Source organism: Diorhabda sublineata, chromosome 4, assembly GCF_026230105.1.
Source record: "Diorhabda sublineata isolate icDioSubl1.1 chromosome 4, icDioSubl1.1, whole genome shotgun sequence".
Classification (NCBI taxonomy): domain Eukaryota; kingdom Metazoa; phylum Arthropoda; class Insecta; order Coleoptera; family Chrysomelidae; genus Diorhabda; species Diorhabda sublineata.
The window spans coordinates 2,158,524-2,169,863 of NC_079477.1; the positions used below are offsets into that span (position 1 = coordinate 2,158,524).

The 11,340-nt window shown below is 29.0% G+C and overlaps 3 protein-coding genes across 3 annotated transcripts; 1 reads left to right on the forward strand and 2 right to left on the reverse strand.

The window, feature by feature from the left end:
- Window positions 1–1,820: 1,820 nt before the first annotated feature.
- LOC130442944 (uncharacterized) lies at window positions 1,821–8,529 on the reverse strand. The gene is made up of 7 exons (XM_056777353.1): window positions 8,419–8,529; window positions 7,504–7,724; window positions 7,284–7,390; window positions 6,762–6,950; window positions 2,713–2,836; window positions 2,413–2,519; window positions 1,821–2,008 (listed from the first exon to the last, which is right to left on the reverse strand). The coding sequence occupies exons 1-7, from the start codon at window positions 8,520–8,522 to the stop codon at window positions 1,829–1,831; spliced, it is 1,032 nt and encodes a 343-aa protein (XP_056633331.1). The 5' UTR covers window positions 8,523–8,529; the 3' UTR covers window positions 1,821–1,828.
- Window positions 8,530–9,141: 612 nt separating this feature from the next.
- On the reverse strand, window positions 9,142–9,810 carry LOC130443525 (U6 snRNA-associated Sm-like protein LSm3). Its single transcript, XM_056778228.1, has 3 exons — window positions 9,611–9,810; window positions 9,448–9,555; window positions 9,142–9,389 (listed from the first exon to the last, which is right to left on the reverse strand). Exons 1-3 carry the CDS (start codon window positions 9,629–9,631, stop codon window positions 9,213–9,215), a joined length of 306 nt encoding a protein of 101 aa, XP_056634206.1. The 5' UTR covers window positions 9,632–9,810; the 3' UTR covers window positions 9,142–9,212.
- A 419-nt stretch (window positions 9,811–10,229) lies between these two features.
- On the forward strand, window positions 10,230–11,255 carry LOC130443528 (SOSS complex subunit B homolog). The gene is made up of 2 exons (XM_056778230.1): window positions 10,230–10,571; window positions 10,738–11,255. Exons 1-2 carry the CDS (start codon window positions 10,376–10,378, stop codon window positions 11,160–11,162), a joined length of 621 nt encoding a protein of 206 aa, XP_056634208.1. The 5' UTR covers window positions 10,230–10,375; the 3' UTR covers window positions 11,163–11,255.
- The last annotated feature ends 85 nt before the right edge of the window (window positions 11,256–11,340 follow it).

Sequence of the window (11,340 nt, forward strand, 5' to 3'; positions counted from 1 at the left end):
ATACATCACCTACTCAATACTCTCCAAACGATGTTGAATTCGTCGAGCTATTTTGTTTTATCGTAATTTATACTCTCCTCAAATTCTTGTTGAAATTCCGCGCGAGATAGTAGACGGACGTATATATGGTGAGTGAGTGCCACACGAAAAAAAAAACTATCTCAAAAATCACTGTACATATAAGGAAATAATTTTCATTTATCAGGGCCATTCCTAAAAACAAAATTAATCCCACGTAAAAATTGTCCCTATCACCCCTAATAAAATTACCACAACCTTCTCTCTCTCTCTCTACAATAAACATCCGTTTTTTTTATCATTCTTATTTTTATTTGTGTCTATAATTTACAGGCTTAATGAGGCTCCCGTGCGAAATGTCGCGAAACAAGATATATATTTTTTGATAGTGTTGAATATGACGAATCAAACGGTACCCTTCTTTATATGTATTGTGCATCAAAATCTAAAGAAATTTGAGTTCAAAGTTCGCTACTTTAACATTAGCTCTTATTAGAGTCATACTTAAATTTTTTGATTACAAGTAAGTCAGAATAGCCACGATATATGAGTATTTGGATTTTATTGGTAAAAAATTAATCTTTCTAATGGTGTCAGTCGTTATAGCTCTTATCGAACAAAAATGCAAATTCAGTAACTGAGCGGAAATTAGGAAAACGGCCATATTGTTTCTGTCACTCAAAGAAAGCGCGCTAAATTTAGTCACAGTTTCTTTTTGATTTTGGCTAATTTTCACAGTCACAAACTAAATATATTTCAATATAACAAATAACTATAATATACGAGGCCGTTATTCATATACATATAGGTACAAGACAACTCTGCAAATACTATAAAGTAAATGTATAAGTCTACGTGTAGCAATACTCAACGCTTATTGGCTGCTTCAAAGAAATCAAATCAGCGACTATTTATTTTTAATAAAATGTTAATGTTTAATTTAGAAACTTTTAAGCATTGTTTTAGTTCATTATTAATTGATTCAAGATTTTCAAGGATAAATACATGTGGAATAGAAATCACTAAATAATAAATTCAATATGACTAGTTTGGTAGACGCGGGAGTCTCCTTAATATTAAATATAAAAAGCAACATGTAAGTAGAATTGAAGTATTAGAAGAGGAAGAAATAGCATACACTTGAAAAGCTATTGAATTTGTAGAGCCATTTATTTCATCGTATTTTATTATTCTTTCCTCAAATTCTTCATTGAATTCCACGCATACATGGTGAGCGAGTGCCACACGAAAAAAAAGTGTACCAAAATTCACCCTAATCCCAGCCCAATAAGGGAAAAATTTTTATATACAAGGGCTATTTCTAAAAACACAATTAATCCCACATGTTCCTATCACCCCCAATAAAATTACCAGAACAAGCTGCTTTCTCTCTCTCACTCTCTAGAAATAAAGTGAACATCTGCTTTTTTTATTGAGATCGGCATGTAAGTGTAAAAGAGACAAAGAGCCTCGGTTTACCGCCATCTATCTCTTTCTACTCGCCATTAAAATCAAAGCTTTTTATTCTTTGTTCCTACCTACCGCATTTTTGACGTCATGGGGATCCAATCAGAATAGTTTAGAAAGACAGATAGATAGAGAGAGTGATATATCATTGTTTTTTATCCTTCTTGTAGCAGTCCGAGCTCACTTGAACAAGCTTCCATATCTCTGGCTTCTATGGTATAAATCATGAAAGTAAAAATACAAAAACAAAAATCTTATTCAAATAAGAATATATTTAATCAAGCTCAAAAAATATACATACAAATGAAATATATAAATAAATTGAGTAATACAAAATTTCATGTTATCTACGAGGTAAAAACCGAACAGCTTTTTGTCCACCTTCAGTTCGTTGACCTTTTTTTGGTTGTCCATTTTTTTTAATCCCTATAAACCATTCTTTGGAATCGAGTTGTGTTTGGAATGTAGTATAAGATGCACTAAATGCTTCTTTGAATATAGTACCTTCGTTTTCTGGATTCTTCTAAAATATTTTAAGTTATTTACAAAGCCAGGATGGTATTGTCTGTTATATATAATCAAAATATTTTCTAAAAATCTCGCGCCTAGTTAGACGACAACACGTTATACATACAGAGCTTCGGTGTCACCTATTTTTTATCTTTATACCACAGAGTTAATATTAAAGATAAAAAGAGCAGCATGTAAGTGAAGAGAAAGAGCAACATTTTTCATCTTTTTCTACTCTACTCCTCCTTTCCCGTTACCACCACTCGGCGTCATGGCGATCCAATCAGAATAGACTAGAGACAGATAAATAACGGTAGCCCTGGCTTATTTGATTGATGTTGAATATTAACTCTATGATCTATACTCCAAAATCAAACTGTCATAAAAAACCTATTTGAAATAAAAATATTATTTTACCTCTCCATATAAATGACCATTATGATCGAAACATACGTATAACTGGGAATTAATTCCTCTTAATCGTACTAAACTGACATCTCCTCCTGAAGTTATTTCTATTAAACCTAAAAATCCAAAAAACATTTCCTAACCTAATCGACAAAACGTATAATGAGTTGTCATTGGAAGGGAAAATGACATATGACAAGTATTATTTCTTATATTTGACATTTATTTGAATTCAAAATAGGAAGTTGAATAACTACACGAATAAAAGTGATTTATTGAAATGACAAATCATAATTTAATCTGTCTTACTATCTAGATCCGAATCATCATCTGTACCAATAATTTGTCCAGTAGACCTTATGGTCAAGTTAAATCCAGTTTGGCTCCAAAGTCGAACGTGATTCGAAAATGGCTGACCATCCTTATTCATTATCTGAATCAAATTTATCCACTTTACCAATCTTATTTATTATTTTTCAATGTATATTTTTATTTTTCTCATTATGGGCGCGAATCATATGTTGTTGTCATATTTTCTTTTATTTTCATCATAACAGTTGAAGATTGAACATTATTGTAATGTAAAATTGAAGTTTAATTGATATATAACAGATGTCGCTATGACAAGACGTTTAAAACATTTATCTAAATAAGCGTATTTCAAGGTTGTTATATCAAATAGAATGTATTATCACAAAATAAAGAATAAAATTCGAATTTCCTCTATTCATTAGACCGAAAAATAAAACTAGATATGATATAAAGCGTTTTATAAAAATTTTTCACATATTAATTGTAACTTGAAACTACTTACGGTTGATATAGTGAAAAATATTGTCTCAGTTTTTTATAACTCAATCAACAACTCGACTGGAGTCAATTAATAAAATCATTTTGTTCAATCATTTAAACATTCAAATAATTATTAAACATCTACTAATAAATGCCCTCAATTTGGACAGAAAAATAGGTTATGCTTCTTAAAGATCGGCCATATTGCATTACCTTCCCCGCAAATTCCGACCTAATCAATATTTTACAATACAGTACGTCCCAAAAAGAATTTCTAAACAATTAAAACAAACGTCAAATAACCATTTTAGCTTCTGTAAGTTTTTTCACAAAATTATTTATTTTAAGCCGTCTTAACTGACTTGATAAAGTGTAAATGTAAATTTTACTTGTCGACTGTCAAAATCGATGCCTATGAAAGTTATAAACTCTTGTTTGTGACAATCCCTCGTATCTAAAATTTAAAAATAGTTAACCAAGCGTTGATTGGGCGTTGAACCGTATCAAAAATAGATACTAAAAGATACTGTTCCATTTTAAATCGAACTATCAACTCATAGAGAGGTTTAAAAATTAAAACTATAATAAAACAATTCTAGAATATTGACAAAATAACGCAATTATTTGATATTTTGATTTTATTTGGAGTTATTGCAAACTTACCTTAAATCAACAAACAAATAATATCCACAAAATCATGAAAACTCACATTTTCACTTCAATTTTAGTTATTTTTTATATACGTAATCATCGATCATATTATACGGTTCTACGGTTCTATAGTCGTTAAACTAACACCAACTGACCCTACTCCTCTAAAAATACCTTCTCTGAGACCATAACGATCAATTTAAAAACTCATAAAATTTAAATGATAATTTTCATCTATTCCTCTCTCTCAACTATTTTTAGGTTTACGTGATATTGTAACTAGCCTTTTCCTATCTTACTAACAACTTAAATATTTTTTTAAAGATAATTCAAACATTTAGATACTATAAACTCCATCATAGGTGTAACAAAACAAATTATTGCCGATTTTATTACCGGAGATAAAATTTTGTACAGGACTGTACTATATTTTCCCATAGCTCACTCATCAAAAACAAACATGAATTGACAGTTATATAAAAATACAAAATAGACATTGAGAAACTGTTTTCATTGGTTAATATAAATAATAAGTTAAAATATTGAAGTGAATTAATTCCAAAAGTAAAATTGATTTATAATCAATTCAATAAATTACTCCAGAATCTTTTGGCACTAAAAGTGCCTAGTGTTTATGTTGTCGGCTGTAAATATGATAAATAATAAGAGTCCTCGAACTCATTGGTAAAATTTCAAATGTATATTTTGTATAAAAATAAATGTTTTAACGATAGAAAAAAATAACTTGAGAACTGTTTATAAAAATTGTAAAAACAAATTAATTACGATGTTTGAAAAAGTTATCTCTACGCCTTTGTAATTTATCTATGGATGAAGAGAAAAAGAGCATGCCTTTGCTTCTCTAGTTTCTGAAAGTTTTACGCATGGCTCAATTTTATTGGTTTGTTTGGATTATAACGAGTTTTCATTCGTCGAATGATTATCACTTTAATAAATATATGCAAAAACATCAGATTAACTATACAGTATACAATTACTAAACGCGGTCCATCTAATAATAAATGAATTGATTGAATTGTCTATTGTACGACCCTGGCACTGATTAGAATTGATTTGTACTCAATAATGATTATCCCAATGATAATTTAGTAATAAAAACATCAAAAATAATAGTCGTGTGTCGTTACGTGATATGGAAATGTAATATTAAAGACGGGTTATATGTGAAATTCCAATCATATTAAATAATAGGATGTTTGTCGAGCCATTCAGGTTAGAAAATATGTCAGTAGGAAATTTTTATGTTTTCACTTCCATCGGGAAAGCTATAATTATTTTTATTATATAATTAAAGAAATGATCAAGAAAAAACTAGTTACATTTTTTAAGGGTCATGACATTAGTATTTACTTCTATTCTACCACTAGTTACATAATATCCACCTATGTTGTCTCAACCATTCGTCTAAATTTCATAACCTCACTTAATTAAAATGAGGTTTGTTTAGTTGTGTTCTGAATAATATTTTCCCCAATAATATATGTTAAAAATGTTTAAAAGGATAGGATAGAATAAAAAATAAATATTTATATTTGATAATATATAATGATTAGTTTTTAATAATATTATCTAATACTGACTAAATAAACGAGTAGATGAAACGTGTTAAAAATATATATTTTTTTTATTTTGAACGAGATTCAAACTAATGAAAAGTGAGTAATAAAAGTTATTCAATTTTTTTGTTTACTAGTATAAACAAATCAAAATGACTCAGAGAATTTATTACTTGTATAAAATAGAAACCTCTACAATTTGATTGCGCAGTTTACAGTGTTGTCAAATTTAATACTGGAAAAGGATATAAAGTACTAATGATACGATTATAAATAAAACCATAATATCGATTTTAATAAAGTTAATGTCTTCCTATATTAAAAGACGACAATAACTTTGTTAATGATACCTTGTGCGCGTGCGTATCTGTCAGATATGTTACAAATAATTTTATTAAAATTGCCGTTCCCAAAATTCCCTAATGAATCCAGTGATAAATTTTTTGCTATTACATTTATATATTAAAAAGTATGTATATCATATCTAAAATTCAAAAATTCTATTGAGGTTTGTCTTTCACATTCTCACAATCTTTTTGAATTATACCCTGTTTTTGAACTAGGCGAACTGATTTTAATTTAAGTTGGCAATTCAGTAGATTCCTGATTGGTCAAATCGCAGAAGGTTTTACACATCACGTTTGACATATGACAATTCTATAAATTGTAAACAAATAATAAACCCTGTAATTATGGTTCTTCATTCTGAATTATTTACATTTGATCAGAAACGACTTAGATCTTATAATTGTTTGAAAATTTCGTTCACCAATAAATTTGACAACTGTTATTAACCATATTACAAACGTAGTCACCGACCTTGAAATTATTATAGATTCAATTTAACAATTTCGTTTTTTCTCGTATTCGCTATTATACCGTGTGTCTATTAGGTTAATGATTATTTTGTTTGTGGCTCATTATTTTAAGACTGTATAATTTTAGTATGACTAGTATTTTATGTTATCGCTTCCAACCAGTAACTTTTTTAGTGATTTCTAGTGGTGTGATTTAGTTTCTCTAAAATTTTCCTCCAGGTTTAAAAACAAGGTATAGTAATGTTTATATTTTTTCAGCTGTTTTTTCAACGATAGACCAGGGAAGAATAATTTTATAATGAATTCTTATATTTAGGCTGAACATTACTTTCTCACAAAAAAAATAAACTTTTATATTGTTATACAATATAGTTTCCAAATTGATTTGAAATGAATTTTTTCATGGACATGAGAGAAAATATACTTTTTAATAAATTGCAATGTACTTAGATAGTTTTTTTTAGCTATTAAATGTATTGAAATGGAATCCTGTAGTATTTTGCCCACAGAGCAGTCATTGAAATCTTGATCTTCTTGGTAAAAATTTGATAGCTTTTTGCCCATAACCGGTTCTTGGTCCTTTTTTAATTTTACCGTTCTTTTGTATACCGATGTACCAACCATTATGGGCATATTTTCTTGATAGATACACCGTGTAAGAGCCTTGGAATGATTCTATAAATACTGTAGGTTCCATCATTGGATCTGCCTGCAAATCACGGATTATCAAATATAAATAAAATTTATATCATAAAACTTGGCAACATTTTAGCTTATTTTTTCTATAATTACTATATTTAACACGAAAGCTTTTTATAGGTTAAGGAATTACAAAATTTTAATGAAATAAAATGTAATGCCGTATTTTAGATGTCAAAAATTATCTATTATTTTAATAAAATTCTATTTTCACCCATAAATATGCATAACAATTACATATTTATTCAATTTCATCTACTAAATGGAAAATATTTAATGGTTTGCTACGTTGCCAAGCTTAGCTTTGCTTCAGAGACTATTGGAAATAATTCTGAATAGTTACTTCTCCATAAAGCTTTCCTCTTCTATCCATAGCTATATACAAATTTGTTAATAAAGCTTTTATTCGTACATGTCCTGGATAACCAGCAGACGTCAATTCCAAAAAAGCTATAAAAAATTTGTTTTTTTCAAACAAAATAAAAAAACTAAGAACATAAATTGATAAAATTCAATTCTAGTGACAATTTTTTTTTTATCTTTGAATTTTACCTCGTACTTACTGTGGAGGTCGTTTTCATCTGGTGTTCCTCTTATTTTTCCATCCGGATATACAGCTAAATGATAACCAGTTTGAGAAAATAGTTGCATCTTGGATCCAAACAAGGGACTTCCTGTAGATAAATTACCCGCTGTTATTCGTTTGAGGTGAGTAGATGTAGATGGCGTGGAGTTCGAAGGAGGTGGCCATACCACTTTTTTTCTATGTGGTCGTACTCGACACCTACGTTGAATTAAATTAATCGACGCTTCTCCAAGAACCAAAATTATCTTATATATAATAATAAAGTAAAAATATTTTCGGAAGGTGAGTATTATAGAAATATACAAATTACGAGACTTGGCGTAGCTCTCAATACCTAATATATTGTCAAAATCAAAAATAAATATACTAACCTACATAAAATGCAACCTTAGTACCTTAAATCATAGGTCTACGTCGTTTGCACACATTAGCAGTTTCCAAAATAAGAATATTAAATAAAATGCAAGATTTCAACCGAAAATCTAACCTTCAAAATGACTTAATAAGATTTTTTCTATTTTGTTAAATTGATGAAATTTCTAGTACGACCCTCGTAAATAGAATGTTCATTCAAACCGCGACTTATTCGTGATTCTATAAATATTTGGTGTACGAAACCAATTAGTTTTCAACGAATGTTTCTCGTTAATGAAACTGTATAGAAATAGAACATATCAATTTTTTCAACGTAAAACTTGTAAATGTAAATTGATGTTTACATTATATGAATACCTGCATTCTTCCGACTATATTACGTCAATACTCAATAACAGTTTTTTTTTTTAAATTGAAAGGTACATTTCTAGCTAATTAATAAGAAGTCAGCCCTTCATAAATTCTCGGTAAGATTAGGGATCAACAAAACACAGTTTAAAACAACAACTCTTCTTACCATTGTATTTCTCTGGTAGATCTGTGCCCGTTAGAAGTAGCGGCATCCTGTTCGTCTTCGCAGGAATCATCTGTATCATCATCTGAACTAGAATCGTTTTCCATATCTAATTTTTTAATAAGATCACCGTTCGCATCTGTATTCATTTTTGTGTGTAGTGATAAACAGCACAGCCACTTTCTTGAACTTTATATTCTCCTATGTGGTAGAAATCGGGATATTTTTAATATACTTGAAGATTCCTCAAATCTCGCTTGCGTTTGAATGAAATCATGTTATAGACTCTCGTGTTTGGGTTACGAAATTGAAAATTAACAGTGGAACGATTTATAAATAGCTTTTATTGAGTTTTCTTACCAATAAAAATATACAGGAAATTTGTTTGTTTGTGGATTTTTATTGTGAATTTGGAGAATACGACCTTGCATCAGGAAATTGGCAATATTTAAAAATAAACCAATAAATCACAAATATCCACTCAAAACTTCAAAAGCCTAGAAGAATTCATCATTTAATGAATTCTACTCTGTTTAAAATGTATATACTTATTTTCAATTTCTTTTTTACTATACCAAAACGAAGGAATTTAAAAAATTGTGTTTTATATTGTTGAAGAAACGATAATTTTGTTATATTTTTTATGTTCCCATACTCAAAACCTAATTGCTGAAACATAATTCAATTCAATTTGGAGAGATAGGTACTTAAATAAAACAATTTTCATATTTCTTAATTTTATATTAAAGTTAGAAACTAATTTATAATTTTTATAATATATCGGAAAATTGAAATAATTAAGATGTCCTCATGGGAGGTGAAACTAATATCACTCCGTCACCTCTTACGAAAAGCATCGGAATATTTCTTTTAGTAGTCCTATATACTTCTTCATAAGTTTCTTCATCAATTTCAACAGTAGTTATAGTTTCTTCAGCATCACTCAGAACCATGTTCATATGTTGGTCATAAGCCTGAAACGTGTATAATCACCAAATCATCTTGGTACGCTGCAATAAATTTTGTACTTACGTGAAGTCTACCTTTCAGTTCTCGATCGTTTCGCATTTTAACATATATTCTTTCGTCTAAACTTAGTCGAACTAAATCCAACGGCTCTTTAACAGTAATTGAAGGTATCTACAATAAATTAAGATTTAAAATATAAGAAACTTATTATGAAAATCATGTTTACATTTTCTAAGTCATCTGCCATTATTTAACACTAAAAATAACAACACTATTTGGAAATGTTTAATGTTTTGATTATTTTTTACTAATTGGATTATAAAAATTGTAAATAGCCCCTGTCAATGTCAGTTGTCATTTAGTAAGGAGATTTCCATTCTAAATGATGGTTAACTAAATGAATATTAAGATTTCATTTTAGTTTATCTATGGTAAAAGAAAGCAATCGAATTGGATCGATGTTATAATTGAAACTGGTGCTAGAGATGGAACTTTCACGATTGAACGATTAAAGTAACGTAAACTAAATACATTAGATTCATATTTAAAGATAAGAAACGATAATTTTATTCAATTATACAAAAAAAATTAAGTTTGTATAAATCACATTTATTTTTATTAATTATTATTCACAATTAATAAAATAATCTTGTGTTAATAGGAGAATTTTCGAAAGTAAATACGTAAAACAAACAATATAATTTACTCGTTATAGAAAAGAAATGTGTGTTATTGAACCAATTATTTACTTGGTAGATTTTTTCGAAAAATATATTAATCGAAAGAATATAACGATATTCCAATTGAAACGACTAAATCTTTCGTATATATCAGCATGCGCATTAAAAGATTCCTACCAACATTATAAATCTATAAGATTTATTGTATCACATTAAGGAGGGTTCTTTTTGTTGTGTTTTATTTTAAATTTGAGCATATAAGCTCAACTTTTCGTTATTATAATAAATATACCGTGTTCAACATTATTACTATGGAAAATAACTACCTTCAAATAAAGGACTTGCGTCCTGGATTAAAAAATGTAAATGTAGTGTTTATAGTATTAGAAATCGGCCATCCTACGTTAACGAAAGAAAACCGCGAAGTTCGAACTTTTAAAGTGGCTGATCAAAGTGCTTGTATAAATGCTAGTATTTGGGATGAAGCTGGTCAATTACTCGTTCCAGGTAATGTATTGAAAACAAATGAATAAAAGTGAGGCTTAGACAATATGATTGTCAAAAAGTAAAAATGGGATAACCTAATTTTAGTAGACCGCGTGTAAATAAATATTTACTTATATAAAAATAATCATGAATACGTGTTATTCTTCCTAAATAGTGTATCTTACAGGTGATATAGTCAGATTAACTAAAGGATATGTGTCTGTGTGGAGAAGCTGTCTAACATTATATACTTCCAAAGGAGGGGACTTACAAAAAATAGGGGAATTTTGTATGGTTTTCAATGAACAATTGAATATGAGTGAACCTAATCAACTGCCCCCTGTACCTCAAAATAGCTTACCTATGAATAATGGTACAAATAATGTAGCTGGAAGAATTAATACTGGACCATCGCAACCTCCTCCTACTACTACAACTGTTCCACAAATTATTCCTCCCCTACAGCATAACAATGTTGCAGGACAAGTAAAACCATCAAATAGTAGTAATCCAGCACCACGCACCACTGGAAATGGACCACCTCCTGACAATCAAAAAAGGCAAAGGGGACAAAGAGGAGGACAACATAGGACGAGACCAAATAGATCATAATAAATTTCAGGTTTCGGATGAGCATTGTGATAGGTTTCTAGATCATAAAACTGTAATTTGTAAATAAAGTAAATATAAGTATTTTTTTACCTATTTCAGACTCCAAAAATCGTCTATAAAATTTTGTTATTGCGTACTAAATCGATAAGTTTCATAATTATTAAACACAATACCATGA